Below are 18,744 nucleotides of genomic sequence, written 5' to 3' on the forward strand. Positions count from 1 at the left end.
CTTTGGCTCTAAGAAAGTGAAAAAATTTTTTCCTTTCCATGAATAGCGCATCCTCTCAATTTTGCGCGGAGCCTGCTGATAACGATAGTAAATGCTATCAGGCGCACTTGTCTGAACGTTGTAAAAACTATGCAGTAATAAACAGCCCCATCTGTGGAATTTGAAGCCTGCTATAATTCTGAACACTGTAGCGTTGGCAGACGACGGACTATTATAATGCTTCACCCTACCGGAAGAAATTGTTGCAGTGGGGCTTCGCTCTGATTGCTGTGAGTTGTGCTAGGGTGAACTCTATTCCTGCTATCTTTGGACAGAATTGCGAGGCGCAACGCGAGTTATTCATGCCGGATTGAGATAAAATTTGTTGGCTATGCTGTCGAACTCTCCCCTCCTCTGTGGAATGGGAAGACTACTATAATACCTCACCCTACCGGAAGAACTGGTTACAGTGGGGCTTAACGCTGAGTGCTCTGAGTAATTGCTCCAGGGTGAACTCTATTCGTGCTCTCTTTGGACAGAATTACGAGGCGCGAAGCGAGTTATTCGTGCCGGATTGAGATAAAATTTGTTGGCTATGCTGTCGAACGGGGAAATCCTGCTGAAGAGCGCGTTTTGTTTCCTGTAGGTGTTAAGTCGTACCGGATGAAGAATACATTTCACCAGAATGCTTTTTGTCCTGTTAGTACCGCTTATAATTTTTTTATGAGTAGTTGAACCACGCAGTCAACACCCCTCCGCAATTTCGTGGGGAGAAAATGTGCCTCACTTAAAGATATAAACACGGCATTTAACACTTTGCTTAAAAAAAAACATAGGACTGCGCAGGAAACAACAGACAGAAAAGAATTAGACAGATCTAACGCTGACTTACGTCTGTTTCTTCCCTATGCCTTGTCCTTTGTCTTGTCAATTTTATGCTTTAAAATAATAATTAAAAATTGCTTACATCGCGTCAACATGCACGCGCTTTCGAGAAGCTTGCAGACAAAGCAACCTCTCCAGTGCACGTAACACGTCGAAATAACCCAAATTTGCTGGGCAACAGCGCCGAGGTTAACCGGGATTTCGAAATTCTAAAAACTGATATCAATATTACTTGCCGTGGGCTACATGCCTCTTAATAATTAAGGATCCTAACAGTAATAGTTAAAAAGTTGACTATTCCATACTAGTTAACCAGCCAGCTAGTTAGCAGGTCGCAGCTCTATTCTGATGTAATACACCGCTGAGAATGGCATGCCGAAAAAGCGCTCTTCTTAGCTCAAAAAGCATATTTTAGAAATTGTGTAAAGTATTAGGAGCAACACCCTGTATATGACTAAACCAAGCCTGCAACAGCTGCTTCCGATGTGGTATTAAAACATTCCCATATGCTTTCCATTGTTTCATTGCCTTTTGGCGTGCTTCATGTTATGTGATGACGACCCCTCAGTTCAAAGCTGTGCCGTTCGAACCACATCGGCACACAAGCACAGCTTCAGGAATATTTCTTAATTTGCGCCTTTCTCACACAAGGAGAGTGAGAAAAGTCGGTGCTGACTTCCAGACCTCGGAGAGTCATTCGGCATGTAGATGCCTGGGCCAGTCACACATGCACAGATTATACGCTGCCACTAAAACAAGAAAAAAATACGGTACATGTAATTACGCTAATTTATTGTGAACCCTATTGTCCAACACAACTGCCAGGAAGTGCGAGAAATTTTTCAACAATAGGATTATTTAATTATTTGAAAAACGAGGAACGCTGACACGCAGAACCTCGTTACGCAGCATGATAACATTCCTTGTGTGTGCGGCGTGATGATATGAAGCGATCAGCATGAATATGTCACTCAAGTGTCTTATGTCATGCTTGCAGGCAGCCGCTGGCGCAAAGCAAGGGGTACGCTGGCAGGTAGCAAACCTCATGCCTGACGTTTTTTTTTATGTGAACTTTGAATGCGTCGCTTTTTATTTTTAACGTACAATGTATCGAAAGGGAGGCTTAAGTTGTGCTCGGCTAGGTCGGTCATTCCTGATTAGCGCCCGGCTTGCTGCAGGGGGAAAGCTTTACATTTTTTGTTCGAAAGCCGCGAGTGCAACGGTGGATACTTAAGTAAAATCGGGGCTCGGCTGCACATTGGCAGTAGAGGGCAATATATGAAAAAACAAACATCCATGATTTGTCGCGCGAGTATAAAGTCATCGCATAGAGCAGTAGACGGGTAACAAGAATACAAAAGCACCCAACCCGCATAATTACATTTCACCGTAGGGCGCAATGAATTCTTAGTGTTTCCTACTGAAGTCAACCACGCTGCTTTCGGGGTAGGCACTAGACGGTAATGCTCCTGAGAAAAAGGGCCAGCCACTGCGCAGCCTCAATTTGGGCAGCCACTTTGGATAACTTAGTATGGTTATTGTTATTGTGCTCTGATGCTGCTGTAACCTCTTTTTTCCCCGTCAGCAGGAAATAAAGAAAAAAAAAAGCTGCACGACATTATGGTAGTGGTGTGGGCTTGTTTTTGGTGAAACGCAGGCACGGCTACACGGCTCCAGGACAAAAGACACAGCCGTGCCTTTTGTCGTGGCTCTTCCATGCTGTGCTAGATATACCAGGCTCCGCTCCGAGAAGTAGTGAAAAAGAGAAGGGGGTGGAGGAGTGGGATGCTTCGATGATATGTGTGAGCCGCTTTTCTTCTTCGGTTTGCAGTACTGTTTAGTGCATTGTTTTCCGACAACGCCAGACTCGTCACCGCTTGAGAAAACGCAGCTTCACACCGGCGAGATTGTTGGAGCGAGCACTTGGTGAATCTATATCTGCGAGGCTGTGACCGTCCTCGGGCAGGATGCGGAATTCGTGGAGCAGGTGGGTCACGTACAGGAATATCTCCGTGAGGGCCAGCGCCTCCCCCGGACAGCTCCTTTTGCCTGTAAGGAAAGCGGGCAGGGCATGCCTCTAGAGCAGAATAGAGCAGCGACAAGTCACCCCCTACCCCCCCCCCCTCTCCCCTTCCTCTCTGCTACCCGACCCAACTTTATTAAAATAATTTTCTGCAGTTCTGGATCGCTGGGAGAAAATTTTCATAAGGGCACAAGAATCGAAATTTGCTGCTCTATCACGGAAGCTCCCCGTTCGAATCCTGCGGACTTTCTGGGTGTTCTGTATTATATGTGCTTTCGCTTCCTTATGTTTTGTCGTCGTCCAGCCGTTGTGCATGAAGCAGTTATACGACAAATCTGGCGTCGCATTAACTCGCCGGGGTGGCACAGCAGCTAAAGCGTTTCGCTACTAAGCACAAGGCAGCGGAATTTAATATCAGCCACAATGCGACTGGCGGGACCATGTGCTGCGTGATTATAGGGCATTTTAAACGTCGCCGTGTGGCAGAAATACATTTTGTGTTCTTCGCTACCCCGTCTTTAATAATCGGGGTGCATCTCTGGGGCGTTCAAATCAATATTCTGTCGTCACACAAGGCTTTTCCGGCACGCTGAATTGTGGTAAGAGGTCCAAAGAGGTGACGCCTGGCTCCTCGGAGAGTGGGTCGAACAGAAACGTTACCAAGTCGTGTCGAATCGACGTGTAGTCGCAAATTCCATGGCATTTTGTAAACGTAACAGGACTTCCGGACCAAAGCAGCCAGTTTGGAGAGCTTACCCAGCGAAAAAGAGACCACGTTCTCAGGTCTCGACGTGGGCGCCGACCCGTCGGCCGGAACGAAGCGGTAAGGGTCAAACTTGGCGGGGTCCTTCCACGTTTTGGGATCCATGTGCACGGCCCACAGGTTCGCCAATACAGTGGTCCCCTTGGGGATACGGACGGCGTCGACGGTCACGTCCTCCACAGCACTGCAACCATGGATGCACGAAAGCTGGCATAGATGTAGACGCGGTCCATCGCCCGGTTAGACATATCTAAAATAATCGCAAGACATCTTTCCGCCGCCGACGTCGACATTTAGTCTTCCGTCGTGCTATCGCAGCACCATAAACCATTTTTAGTCGCGCGTGAACAGTCGTTCCCGAGTTCGGAGTTAGTGAAACGTCCCCGGCGCTTGTGCTTTCCATAACAGGAGACGAAAAATCCAGTTGATGTTCCGCGCATAGCCGCGACAATTCTGGTACTTCATTAGTAACGACAATGCTTGAGAAAACGTGGTTGCTGTGTTTGCATATACAGGGACGCCGCATAAAACTGTGAAATATAAAAACTGGAAGTGATCGGTGGTAAAAGGTGTCTCATCTTTCTCTGCAAAAGAAAAGAAAAATTTGTCGAAAAAACCTAAGCGCCATCACGACGACTACGTGCACGGGCGACCGCTCACCCTCTGGGTATGCCCAAAGGCGTGACCGCCTTCCAGCGAAACACCTCCCAGATGGTGGCCATGGTGAGCGGCAGGCGCGTGTGGTCTTCCCAGGTGGGCTTACGGGCGCGGCCCACCACGGCGTCGATCTCGCGTTGCAGCTCGCTCTGCAGCGTGTCAGCGCGGGCGGCCAAGTTGAGCATGTGCCAGTGGAGGTACAACGTCAGGGCCGCCGTTCCACCAAGCAGGATGTCGGTCACGTTGCCCACCAGGCGTGACACTGCGCACCGATCCGAGATGCTTGACATTCTTAGAATAGAACAGCGGGTAAGACAGAAAACAAAGCAAATGGCGGAGAGCGCCAGTACTGTGTTCGACTTTTCCTTTCTCCTGAGCCTTTTGCGCGCTCCCACCAAAATGAGCTCCCACCAGTTCGACCCGACTTCCATCCCAACACGGATTGAGCTTCGCGCTTAGCTATATATGTACGAGCGTTGTATGTGCAAACCCGCAAGGCCCATATGACGACTATTAAGTGCCTTTGGGTATGTAATGAAAGAAAGCTGAGATAAATGGTCGACTGAATGAACCGAGACTTATCTTGAGGGAAAAAGGCAGTCTAATCTTGGTGTCGTGGAATCTGGTTTAGCGAAAAACAAATCTTTACATGGGTGTGTCACACGTGAAAGCTACAGTTTAGAATCTCTGGCAAATGGAAGCACCGCCTTGTATGTACGTCGTGAAATTCGGCACGCGTATATAGCCGTAAACTCCCTTTGCTCGGGCAGAATTGAAATCGCTGTCCGTGAGGTTAAAATTAGGTGCAAGAGGTGCAAGAAAACACTCTTTCGCTCCCGTATACTTGTCTTCTCGGAAGAATGCGACGTTGGATTTTTTTGTACAGTTGCTTTGTGACTGCTGCCCATATAGTTCCACGCATTATTTGCAGGGACTTCAATGCCCATCATTTTGTCTGGAGCAACAGGAACACAGATTCTCGCTGACCGGAACTAGACGGCCTCACAGACAATTTGGACTTGTGTGTTGGCAAGGATGGAAGACCCATTTTATTTCAGCCTCCAGCTTCAGCCATTGCCATCGATTTGACCATTCATTCCTTTGACTTGAACAGCCGCCGTGGTGGCTGAGTGGTTATGGTGCTCGGCTCCTGGCCCGTCAGACGCGGGTTCGATCCCGGCCGCGGCGGGCGAATTTCGATGGAGGCGAAATTCTAGAGGCCCGTGTACTGTGCGATGTCAGTGCACATTAAAGAACCCCAGGCGGTCGAAATTTCCGGAGCCCTTCTCTACGGCGTCCCTCATAGCCTGAGGTGCTTCAGGACGTTAAACCCCCATAAACCATAAACCTTTGACGAGGGTGAAGTCATTGAAGTGATCCTCGGCTACCAACATCGGGAGAGACCATATTCGAGTTTTGATGTTTGCTTTCAACTTCCTCTTTTTATGTTTTGTGTTTCAAGAATCGCCCATGTTATCAACTGGGGCAAGTACAGGGAGCACCTAGGGTGCATTTTTGGAGACATTATTTGTAAAATGCTTTCAAGGAAATTCGCAGCAACCTGGTTGGTTATCAGACTATTCTGGGGCCCCAGAATTGAAGCTCAAGAACCTCTGCGCAGCGCGGAGGCGTGCGGAGCGGCAAGTCATGCAAAGAAGGATAACGAAGTCCTGAAGACAGCTCTTAACAGGCTGCACTCTGCCATTTGATCGGCAGCGCACAGAGAAGTTGTGGAGGTTGCATTTGGCCTTCTTTCGCGCTATATCTTTTCTGTGTTTTCTCTGATGTCAGAGATATTACGATTTATTAGGAGTCTTACTGGGGAGACTGGTTATTAATAGACTTTGGATGCTCTTGCTCTGAAGCTCTTTGTGGGCCTGGCAGAGAAATTTGCAGATGCGAAGAAATTCATGCGAATAAACCCTAAAATCGAGCATTGCTATCGAGCATTGCTCATGACCGGGTACGCCCTCCTCTGTCATGTATGTCCTGTTTCTCGTTGGAGAATGGAAGACAACCCTGAGCAAGCCTGCGACATGGGTGTTCACCTAATCTGGAGGGCATCACATATTAAATGATGCAAAAACTCTCTCGGTCACAGGCACGCGCTTCTGAGCTGTTTCAATCAGGTATGGGTGTCAGAACACGTTCTGCCATCGTGGAAACTCGCCTTCATGGCTCCGGTGCTGAAGCGTGGCAAGGAGAGGACAGACCCTACAGCTGGCAAGTGCTGAATCCCACTACGCTGTGGTGCGGTTCGCGAACACGCCGACAGCGGCAGTGCCGAGTCGTTTCGACGTTTGCAGCAGGGAGAAACCTTTGTCCATTGCCGTTGTGTCATTGTGCTGACTCAGGCGTTGGCTGGCAACGCATGACTCTGCACATGGTCTTCATTTCTAGCGTTCTAATCGTGAACAGTGATATCTTTATTTGATTATTGTTTTATCGTAAGCAGTCCTTTGAGAAAAAAGGCAGAAAAAAAGATTTCTTCGCAGGTGATGACTGTCTGCTGAGCTCGTCTTAGACTGAAGAGTGGGAGTGGCCTCGATGTAGAGCAATCGTCCCAGCTTTGTGAAAGGATGGGTTCGACTCCCACTGCTATCCGGCTGCCTACTCATTTCTTTAAAGAGGCTACAAGCTTATCCCCCGGCGTGGTGCTCAGCTTTCCAGGGTGCATGGCTTGGTAAATGAACCTGCGTCTTCAAATTCTGTCGAACTTTAACAGGCAATCCTGAAAAAGGCGGATTTCAGTTGTTCGACGGCGGAACGAATCACCGACCAGTCAAAACAGCGGTTAGGTTCAAGACTCTTTTTCCCCAGCACTTAACCTTAAAAAGACGAGCACCAGGCTGGGGGAAAGATTGTGCCCATTAGAAAGAAGGAGGAGGAGGAAAGGCAGAAAGGTTAAGCGGGAGATTAAACCAGTTTGCTAAACACCCATAAGAAAACCGATGGGTATAGCCGGTAGCGCTGGGGAGGGAACACAGCACCCCGAATAGGAGACTGATGCTTTACCAGTGGCCTTGTGTACTTGTGGCTTTACCATTCTGCCCGTCCGGTGATCGGTCACTTGTGCTAATCTCTTTTACTAGCCACTGTAGTGTCTTGGTCAAAAGTTGTCGGGTCACGTGCCTGGTCTCCCTTTGAGCCACCTAGTGGAAAACTCATAGCACCCTCAAATACCAAACAGCCTGGAAAGTCCAGGATAAGGGTTCTCACCTTATAGAAGCTTACTGCTAGGCGTGGGCCTTGAATGACACGGCTTAAAGGCAAACCTTGTCAACTTTTGACAAGGCGTGCACATCTTCACCCCTACGCGAAAGGAATTGGAGATGCCAACTGGAAGCACTCAGAAACTTTTCAGAAATAGGCTCTTTAAAGCGTTTGAAGTCATGAATTACGAAGCTGTCTTACTTGTGAGAGTGCTGTCAACGCCGGGTTCATTCTTCTGCATCTCGCTTAGATATAAATCGATGAACGATAGATGGCGGCTACCGTTTTGGGTCTTCTGGGCGATTATAATCTGCTCTCTGCAATGACATGTTAAACATAAGGAAGAAAAATTAAGCAACAGCTCTTTTGAATCGACCTATCTAGACCACTAATATATGCGCCTGGTCTCGTGTCCCAGTTCCACAGCGGCCGAACGCTTTTCTTTCGCTGAAAGTTGCGCACAGTCAAGCACTTAAAGTTTCCTCATGGTATATATGTGACCGGCTGGAACCTGTCCCCTCTATGTGATTGTAAGCCATTCGTGAAAACTGGTGCCAAACTGCGCATATTATGGACAGCCTGACACTTATATGTGTCTTGAAGGTGCATATCAGATGTTGATGGAAAGCTAATACTCTTGTATACAGATTCCAAGACTACAAAAAACAGGAAAATTTGCAGTAGTTGGACAGAGAGAACATTTCATTTTGTCTATGATATGACAATGCCTCCTCTAGCACAGTACCTTGTGGTATGGCCTTTAGTTCCAGCCATTGGAGCTGCCTGTGCATTAGTGCATTTCCTATGTTTTATAATAGCCGAGGAGTGTGAGCATCTATGGACCTTTCACTTCCTCTTCTACGTAGATGTGTTGCTCCGTTCTTGCATTAGTGGGAAGTATTAAGATAAAAAAATTCCCTTTCCCTCAATTTAGTGTATTGCAGCGCTGAAAGTATGTGTGAATGTTGTTAAGAAAAACTGCTAAACAGTTTGTTAGATGTCGAAAAACCACAAGAAAACTCGACCGGATGTAGCAAAAAGGTTCGAGGAACCCCACTGGTCGCGATACATCTCATGATCATAAGTGAAACTGCAGTCACTGGCCAGGTCAAAAAATCAAGATGATGTGTCGGAAGCCTTACGTGTTTCGTCTTTGTTTCCATGTGAGCAAGGAACCATTAAACGTTGTGAAGCGGCATGTTCGTTTTTGATCTGATCAGTGTCTGGAATTTTGCTCATGGCCTGAAGTACAAACATGATCTAGAACTTTGATAGGATAGCTTCTTGGTAATGACCAGGCAGAAATCAAACCATGCGCTGTCGCTTCGAACATGTTTAGTACATCGACGTCATTAAACCTCTCCCCTTCTGTGTTGAGCCATACAAGATAATTAACGGCATGAAAGAAACCGTGTAATGTAAGTCCCTGCATATCGCAATGTACTGATCGGTCTACGGAACTCAAGAAGCTGGGATCACCCGAAAGCCAGTGGTCATTTCAGATTTTTGATTCTGCAGTGTTATACAGTTTGAAAGGAAACAGAAGGTTTGCCTGTAACAGTCAACATGGCCCCCGATATTCTGTCGATCTTTAGAGAGTATATTTTATTTCCTTAATTTGTTTTCATTATACATTCGAAAAGGATCTAAAGGAAAAGCCATTCCTTGAGCAAATAGAGTAATATGAAAGATAGCTTTCCAAGCGCGAGTTAGAAAATAGTTTTTCGAAGCGTATTAAAGTAGTACAGACATCAAATATTGGTTGCGAGTTTTCTTGTTCGCAATGACACGTGAAATATTACTATACACAAATCATCACTTGGTGATCACCTACGACTGCTGAATAATTCACAATTGAATTTATTCTCACATTTTATTTTGGTTTCAGCAGCCCAGCGATAACTGTGACGTCGCTTGTCACAGCTATCACATGTGACATGAAAAAATGCACTATATCCGCTTATTGGTGTTCCATGCATACAAATATTATACGCATCATTACAAAGATGAAAACGCGCGAGCAAAAATTTGGTGTCTATCTTCCTTCACGATGGTCAACAAACAAGATTAGAACTTGCGCTTGGCGTCCAATTTTTGGTTCATATTGCGCCATACTTTGAATACCACTTCGGATGAAAGACACAAAACAGTGATAAAAACACGCAAATCATTACAAATAGAACCGTTGATTTTTGACACTCTAGCTTCCGCCAAGCAACGCATATTCGAGGTACCTGGAGAACTTGGTCACCCCCTCAGTGAAGCGCTGGACGTAGGCGCTTCGGCTGTCGGGCATCCAGCGCCCAGCCAGACGCCTCAGCCACGCGGGCAGGAACTCGACGGGCGTCGAGGCGCCAACTACTAAGAAGGCGTCCACGTGCCGGTCCATAGGCCGGCGCCGCGGGTCGTCCAGGTCGTAGCGCTGGCCGAACAAGTACAGCGCCACGCAGTTGGCCACGCTGGCCGCCAGCAGGGGTCGCGCGGGCACCGGAGCACCGCCGCTCTCGGACAGCTTGTCGACCAGGTGCTGCACCTCGGCCTGCGAAAGGTGCGGCCGATGCTAAAGCACGGTCATGATCTCCGCAGCCGTGCCGCTGCGTGCAGTGTAATCTAACAGCCCTACTTTCCGCATGGTGCCGTTCTTATTGTTGCGGATGTAAGGAAACACTGCCGCACTCCCTTTCCTGCAGTTAGACAGCATATTGGCTGATATCCAGTCAATGCGCCAGCATTACACGAAAAGGTGATTCTCATATATAAATATTAGCAGCCGCCGCGGTGGCTCAGTGGCTATACGGTGCTCGGCTGCTGACCCGATAGACGCCGGTTCGATCCCGGCCGCGGCGGTCGCATTTCGATTGAGGCGAAATGCTAGAGGCCCGTGTACTGTGCGATGTCCGAGTACACGTTAAAGAACTCCAGGTGGTCGAAATTTCCGGAGCCCTGGACTGTGGCGTCCCTCATTACCTGAGCGGCTTTGGGACGTTAAGCCCCATTAAACCAAACCAAACCATATAAGAAAATTTAAAGGGGTGCTGGGAAAGGGGGGGGGGATACGTGGTGACTGCTTTCTTCAAGCAAGAAATTGTTCATGGCAAGCAACACTGGTCCTCATTACTTTTTTTTTTCTAATGAGCACTCTCTAGCTGTCCTCTTCAAAAGCTTCCCATAAATCCTTACCTGGTGGTTCTTCCCCGTGGCTGTAGGTAGCGTAACAACGCAAAGCATGTAAACTTCGTGGCGGCCACGAGAACTACAGCGGCAGAATCTGGCGTCCTTATATATTTACTGGTATACTGCACCCGTACCTCTGGGACAATGCATGCATTTAGAAGCCGTTATGGACAGTCAATGGAGATGAGGCAACAATGTGCGTCACTGAAATGTGCATGTACTTATTATGATTCACTAAATAATATAACCACAAAGACGCTACATCGCTCCTAGAAACACTCCAAACTTTTTGGCCTCCATTGGGGCGAATTAGGAGGGGACTGCACTTCACCGAAAGAGAACATTCCTGGCACTTTTATAAGGAACGAATATACCTCTTCACCCGAGCTTGAACTCGGAGAAGAAGCACTTGTGAACTCAGTAATTGGAATTAAATTTTAAAAGGCTGGATGCATCTTAAGTGAGCTCAACATATGTGAAGCGCTGCGCATGTTTCACCAAACGAACAACATGCTTTTAATCCTGTGCTTAATGCGTAAGAGATTTAGTTGCTCACTCTTTGCTTATTTGAGTTATTAGTTTAAAACCGAGGACTAACAGGCTAAATGTGTTATAGATTCCTCACTAGGACATGTCATTCAGAAACGAGACATTCGCCAGCTGCGCCAAAGCTTTTAAAATTCAACCTTGTAGAAGCCTTAACGTGATAGATAGCTGTAAGCCTCGAACTTGGTGAAAAAAAAAAATCGAGCTGTTGCGGACAACATGACAGATTAAATTGTAGGCTATCAGGTAGCTCAAATACGCAATTGAATAACGCCCAACAAAGCAACTAAGACTAACTATAAGGGGCCGCAGCGGTGGCTCAGTGGTTATGGCGCTCCGCTGCTGACTCGAAAGACGCTGTTTCGATCCCGTCTTCGGCGGTCGCATTTCGATGGAGGCGAAATTCTGAAGGGCCATGTACTGTGCGATGTCAGTGCACGTTAAGGTACCCATAATCATTGTCGTCGTCGTCGTCATAATCATCATCATCACCATCATCACCATCAGCCTGACTACGCCCACTGTAGGGCAAAGGCCTCTCCCGTGTCTCTCTAACTAACCTTCTCCGCAGCATGCTGAACTTCTTCGAGCACATTCTCATCTGCTGAACTCCCTAGTGCCAGCTCATTTAAACTCCATCGAACACCAAGATCAACTCATTGTCTCATCTGAATCACGAACCGCCTTTGCAGGCTGAGTGTCCGAAACTGGTTTTGCAGGATGGTCAGCTTACTGTCCGTTGCTTACAAGGTATTTACTAAGGTAATCGCTAATAGAGTCAGGGCAACCTTAGACTTCAATCAACCAAATGATCAGGCAGGCTTTTGTAAAGGATATTCCACAACAGATCATATTCGCACTATCAATGAGGTGATAGAGAAATGCGCAGAATATAACCAACCTCTATATATAGCCTTTAATGATTACGAGAAGGCATTTGACTCAGTGGAAACCTGAGCGGTCATGCAGGCTTTGCGGAATCAGGGTGTAGAAGAGCCTAATGTGAAAATGTTGGAAGATATCTATAGCAACCTCAGAGCTATCATAGTCCTCCATAAAGTCAGCAATAAATTTCCAATAAGGAAGGGCGTCAGGCAGGGAGACCCGATCTCGCCAATGCAATTCACTGCCTGTTTACAGGAGGTATTCCGAGGCCTGAATTGGGAGCAGGCGGGGATAAGAGTGAATAGAAAATACTTGAATAATCTGCGGTTCGCTGTTGACATTGCCTTGCTGAGTTACTCAGGCGATGAAAGAACCCCGGTGGTTGAAATTTCCGGAGCCCTTCACTGCGGCGTCCCGCATAGCCGTAGTCGCTTCGGGACGTTAAACCCCCATAAACAAACAAACTATAAGGAGAGAGAGACAGTGGAGAAGGAAAGGCGGGGAGTTTGGCCAAATGATGCTGCCATTACGTTACCCAGCACAACGGAGAAAAAGGAAGATGGGACATAAAAGGAAAGTAGAAAATAGAGCTGAGTTAAAAACGAAGAGCGCCAAGTATAGAAGTAAATGCTAGCGCGCTTGAAAAATGGTGTCAACGCAGGCAGCTTACTTGCGGAATCCGCCGGTGACGGCGACACTTGTCCTTTAGATTTTGGCTTTTGCTAGCTTATTCAAGCTCCGGTTTCGGTGAAAGTGATCTTTTTGTCGTTACAAGGCTGTAGCCCATCGATACAAGCCGTCTTCAATTTGGCCTCATTGTACCGTAAAATATTTCGATGTGACACATGGGCTATAAGGGACGCTGTAGTGGAGGACACCGGTTTAATTTGGACCATGACCGGCTTTACGAGAATTAGATCACTTGGAGCTCATATACACGCTACAACATCGCACAGCCCACAGCTGTTTTTTGCATTTCGCCTCCGTCGAAATGCGGTCGCGCAGCCGGGTGTCTCACCAAAGTCACAGTTTTTTCTGGCAGTCAAAAAGTACCCTCAACGCAGTGAGAAAGACGCTAAAATGGCTACCCCGTATAGAGCATTGCTGCCATGCTTCGCACCAGGCTTTGATTTGAACGTGACCAGTTAACGCAGTTAAAAATTCGTAACCTACCTCAATGCCTATTAATTTGATGTAGTGTTGCGTACGCGTGTGAAATACTGAAACCATGCAATGAGTCATTTTCATGAAAAATCGACTTTGTGTGTAATTAACTCATCGCAGCGCTTATCCCGGCCTGCAACGCCGGGCGTGTAGTTGTAGGTTGGGATAAAAATGCTTGCGATAGTGACACCTCTCTGCCACCTTAACTGAAGTCTTCAAGTTCAGTTTGGTAAGTGAGTACGACAGCTGGGACAGCTTGCGAAGGCAAGATAACCGCTGGTCCTTAAGGGTAACGGAATGGATTCCAAGAGAAAGTAAGCGTAGCAGAGGGCGGCAGAAAGTTAAGTGGGCGGATGAAATTAAGAAGTTTGCGGGGATAGGGCGGCCACAGCTGGCACAGGGAAATGTTAATTGGAGAGATATGGGAGATGTCTTTGTCCTGCGGTGGGCCTAGTCAAGATGATGATGGTGATGATGATGATGATGACCGACTAGGCGAAAAAAGCAAGGTTCGGTCAACGTTCCACTCTCGCAAAATTAGTGCCCCGCACTCAAGACGCAGCCCATGATGTCACAAACTCGGGTCCAAAGCGTGCGTTCCAATGGCCGATGGCTTCTGTACCTGCACACGCGTCCGCATCTCCTCCTTGCCAAATCCCAGCTCGGCCATTGCCTGCATGCACACCCGCCGGTTCTCCTTCCAGATCTTGCCGTTTTGCGCCGACAAACCTAGAAGAAGCAAACGAGTCGCACTTGTAGCAAAGAATAGAGAAAGCATCAATCCACACAACCGGTGCTTCAATTAAATTTTCTGAGACAGCACATAAAAGGCGTGCCGTAAAAGGACGAAGCAGTCCTTTCAGATATCGTATACGCACTAGACTAAATGGCGCTTCCGTTTACGAGTTGCTGAGTGACGATGGTGCTCGGCGGTGCTTACCTTCTATGCCGCTCTTGAGCGCCCATTTCTGAGAGCGGTCCAGCAGCTCTTTCCTGGCGAACAACTTCTTGATGGACTCGTAGTCATTGAGGACCACCACTTTGACGCCAGCGAGGCTCATCCTGGTGGGGAGTGAGCAGACGCGACACTTTCAGGACACAGACGACCTCTTCAAAAGAATAGCTTTCTTGGTAGAGCACGCTAATTGTCCCACCCGTGCGTCTAACCATGAGGGGTGCGTGTAGCTCGCGAGGAAGGCGCGTTGAAAAATAGGAAACTCACTGTCGGGCCATAGATTCCTCAAAAAGGCCGTTCTTAACGTACGGAGAGAGAATATATAAGAACGGCTTATGAGCAACTGTCGAGCTGGTGTTAGGCGAAGGTGCACTATTCTGTCCAGTGCATTCCCTGAACTTTTGGAGGTGAAAGCGGTATTCAGGTGGAAAAAATTCAGGGGACACTTTGTTGACCTGAAGTGTGTTGGGAAGAAAACCTTTAGCGCGGTGTTGCTGCTTGTGCCGCTGATGTGTGGTGAAGATATTGATTAAAGACTACAAAGAGCGTTTAGGCGGCATCCTTCCAGATCGGCGTTCAGGAGGCGGCTGGCAAAATTGCCTGGGGAACGCTCCTCTCGAGCGATGGCGGCTCCACTCGATGGCGTCACACTCTCATCAGCCACACGGCTTTACCATTTTCTTTGCGATGCCACCAGACTTATCTCGATTGATCGCGGCTGAGCGCAACTGCTTCCGCATTTTCATAAGTCGTTTACTATGATTGACAGGTGGGTCGGACACGTACTGCTCACTCAGGGGGATGCGGGAAGGAGACGCTTAGTCGTGCGCTTTAGCATTAAATCCGCGAATGTAAACTGTAGCCTGCCACACTATCGGCAAGTATTACGACAGTTGTACAAGAATAACTGTAGCAAAACGGGTGTACAAAGAACAGAAACAGCATAGTGCCCTGCGTGTAGGGGCTAGGGGCTTCGAGGACTCTGTCTGCATATTCTGAGCACGTGCGCACTGATGCATGCATGGATGTGCATTCAGTGAAAGGATGCTCACATGAAGATGGTTCCATATTTCTTGGCCCACCGTGGACACTGGCCCAAGTGGAAGTTGCAGTTCACGGACAGCAGGTTTCCCAGGAGTGGCAGCCCTCGAGGACCTGGCGGCAATGTCGAGCGGATCTTGCTGCTGCTGTCGCCGTGGGACAACCACTTGAGCGCCAGCACCGACGCCAGCAACACAGCGGCCAGCGACAGCAATGCGCTGCACGAGAGCGCCACGACGCCCGACAACTGCGCCGCCACCACTAGGCTGATAAGTAACGTCTGCTAGGTGTCCAAAGTTACACAACCACACTCTAAAAAGAACTGCCACGTGAGGAAGTAAAAAGGAAGCCAACGGTACTCTAGCACACTCCCTAATTGGGACAGGGTATGTTGTCCAAGCCCTGGGGTAGATTTCCCCATCACTAGAAATACTAAATACGGTCGGGGACGGAAACAAATTCTCTCTTAAAAACATGCTAAGTTCTAGCGGTTACGAAGACTTCAAAGGAAGTTTCGATCTCCTCTAGTTCCTAACCTCAGGATCTAAGGTGCCGCGTTTAAAAGCCTCCTTCTTTTGCTAATTGCATCAAGTTACTAAGCTTTGCGGTGGGAATGTGCACCCACTATCAAGAGTAAGCATTGCGTACAGGTAGTAATCGAAAGCGGCCACGGGACTTGTGAAGCATACCCTGCCCCAAATGGGGAGCGCGCTTACGGACAACTTAGTCCCTTTTATTCTCACATAGACTTGGAGTGTTGTGGGGTATGGAGAAAAAAAAAAGGCAAGCTCTGCCGACACTTCGGGTACCAGTGTAATTTGCGTTTCAAGAACTTCTGGTGCGAAATCTTCACGCGGTGGCCATATCTTTTGTACGCCATGAGGATTTAGCGAACACTCTTCTGTGGGCGCCACACCTGCGAGACAAGTTGTGACTCCGCCGAACGCGCGTCTTTTACGGGGATGCTTGGTCCTTAATTCATTCCTCTTTTTTGCCTTTACATCCCCTCTTTCCTTTCTTGCACACAATGGGCTTCTGGTCAACGCCCTCCCCTTTGCTATTCCTCTCACTAACCTGTGGAAATGTTAACTGATATAGCGGACATCGAGGCTCTGCTTATTTTACGGATATGATGGCGACTTGTACTCACGCGTCTCATCTCCGTCTGGAACGTTACCTCATTTTCGCTTGATGGAAAACATCGCGTCCGCTGGCCAACAATGGAACCTACAAGCTTTCTCTTCGTGTCAGAGAAGGAAGCCTTCTGCCGTCCAAAGAGAGTGCTTGCGTAAAACAGAGGGGAGCTGACGAGACGGGGGCGGTGTCTGACGGAGGAAAGAGAAATCTAGCGACACGTATAAGGACCTCTGTGGGATATCGGGTGTACGGACAGGACTTTGTGGCTTGGAGTAATATATATATATATATATATATATATATATATATATATATATATATATATATATATATATATATATATATATATATATATATATATATATATATATATATATATATATATATATATATATATATATATATATATATATATATATATATATATATATATATATATATTTATGAAGGGGGCCAACAGTCACCGAAACCAAGGTGCATAGGGGAACGTTAATTTTTTTTTTTTTTTAATGTGTTATGCTTATGAGTGGGATAATAATACTTAGATTAATAAATTGCTTAACGAAAATTACTTATAAAGCAGCAGAAAAAACAACCATGCCGCCGGTGGGATCCGAACCCACGACCTCCGAATATCGCGTCCGGTGCTCTTACCAACTGAGCTACGGTGACGGCTGTACGTAGCTCAGTTGGTAAGAGCACCGGACGCGATATTCGGAGGTCGTGGGTTCGGATCCCACCGGCGGCATGGTTGTTTTTTCTGCTGCTTTATAAGTAATTTTCTTTAAGCAATTTATTAATCTAAGTATTATTATCCCACTCATAAGCATAACACATTAAAAAAAAAAAAAAAAAAAATTAACGTTCCCCTATGCACCTTGGTTTCGGTGACTGTTGGCCCCCTTCATAAATTTGTCAAACGGGCCCCTCATTTCCTTTAACTTGTCTGCTAATAGCTTAACGAGGGTCTCGATTCTGGCAGTCTTGATGCCATAGGTAGCATAAGAGGGCTCTCGCACAGTTTCCGCCCTCACCGTTAGTTGACGTTCTACGTCACGATCGCGGTATTACAGGACGTGCTACGTCCGCCGCTATGGTCGAGGGTGGCGCTGGTGAACACTCTCAAGGCTCGCTTACACCTAGTAAACATAAATACCCACGACAGCAGCAGATTGGACAGCCGTCGCCGTAGCTCAGTTGGTAAGAGCACCGGACGCGATATTCGGAGGTCGTGGGTTCGGATCCCACCGGCGGCATGGTTGTTTTTTCTGCTGCTTTATAAGTAATTTTCTTTAAGCAATTTATTAATCTCAGTATTATTATCCCACTCATAAGCATAACACATTAAAAAAAAAAAAAAAATTAACGTTCCCCTATGCACCTTGGTTTCGGTGACTGTTGGCCCCCTTCATAAATTTGTCAAACGGGCCCCTCATTTCCTTTAACTTGTCTGCTAATAGCTTAACGAGGGTCTCGATTCTGGCAGTCTTGATGCCATAGGTAGCATAAGAGGGCTCTCGCACAGTTTCCGCCCTCACCGTTAGTTGACGTTCTACGTCACGATCGCGGTATTACAGGACGTGCTACGTCCGCCGCTATGGTCGAGGGTGGCGCTGGTGAACACTCTCAAGGCTCGCTTACACCTAGTAAACATAAATACCCACGACAGCAGCAGATTGGACAGCCGTCGCCGTAGCTCAGTTGGTAAGAGCACCGGACGCGATATTCGGAGGTCGTGGGTTCGGATCCCACCGGCGGCATGGTTGTTTTTTCTGCTGCTTTATAAGTAATTTTCTTTAAGCAATTTATTAATCTAAGTATTATTATCCCACTCATAAGCATAACACATTAAAAAAAAAAAAAAAATTAACGTTCCCCTATGCACCTTGGTTTCGGTGACTGTTGGCCCCCTTCATAAATTTGTCAAACGGGCCCCTCATTTCCTTTAACTTGTCTGCTATATATATATATATATATATATATATATATATATATATATATATATATATATATATATATATATATATATATATATATATATATATATATATATATATATATATATATATATATATATATATATATATATATATATATAGATTTAAGAGAAGTGGGCACTTCTACAAAGACACTTTTATTTATCAACGTTTCGACCGCGGTGCGGTCTTCTTCAGGACCGCGGTCGAAACGTTGATAAATAAAAGTGTCTTTGTAGAAGTGCCCACTTCTCTTAAATCTTTATTCTGCGGAGCCAACGCAACCTACGTTCGTAACATTTTATATATATATATATATATATATATATATATATATATATATATA

General features: G+C 46.8%; 1 protein-coding gene across 1 annotated transcript in view; it reads right to left on the reverse strand.

The window, feature by feature from the left end:
- Positions 1-1,478: 1,478 nt before the first annotated feature.
- The window catches only part of LOC144130451 (vitamin D 25-hydroxylase-like), a 34,021-nt gene continuing 16,755 nt past the window's right edge, over positions 1,479-18,744 (reverse strand). Inside the window, exons 3-10 of the mRNA XM_077664370.1 lie at positions 15,297-15,532; positions 14,230-14,351; positions 13,912-14,018; positions 9,755-10,059; positions 7,722-7,837; positions 4,311-4,569; positions 3,644-3,834; positions 1,479-2,913 (exon numbers count right to left, since the gene is read on the reverse strand). Of these exons, the coding sequence (XP_077520496.1) occupies positions 2,735-2,913; positions 3,644-3,834; positions 4,311-4,569; positions 7,722-7,837; positions 9,755-10,059; positions 13,912-14,018; positions 14,230-14,351; positions 15,297-15,532 (1,515 nt within the window). The 3' untranslated portion in view covers positions 1,479-2,734. The remainder of the gene's footprint in view (positions 2,914-3,643; positions 3,835-4,310; positions 4,570-7,721; positions 7,838-9,754; positions 10,060-13,911; positions 14,019-14,229; positions 14,352-15,296; positions 15,533-18,744) is intronic.

Source organism: Amblyomma americanum, chromosome 4, assembly GCF_052857255.1.
Source record: "Amblyomma americanum isolate KBUSLIRL-KWMA chromosome 4, ASM5285725v1, whole genome shotgun sequence".
Lineage (NCBI taxonomy): Eukaryota > Metazoa > Arthropoda > Arachnida > Ixodida > Ixodidae > Amblyomma > Amblyomma americanum.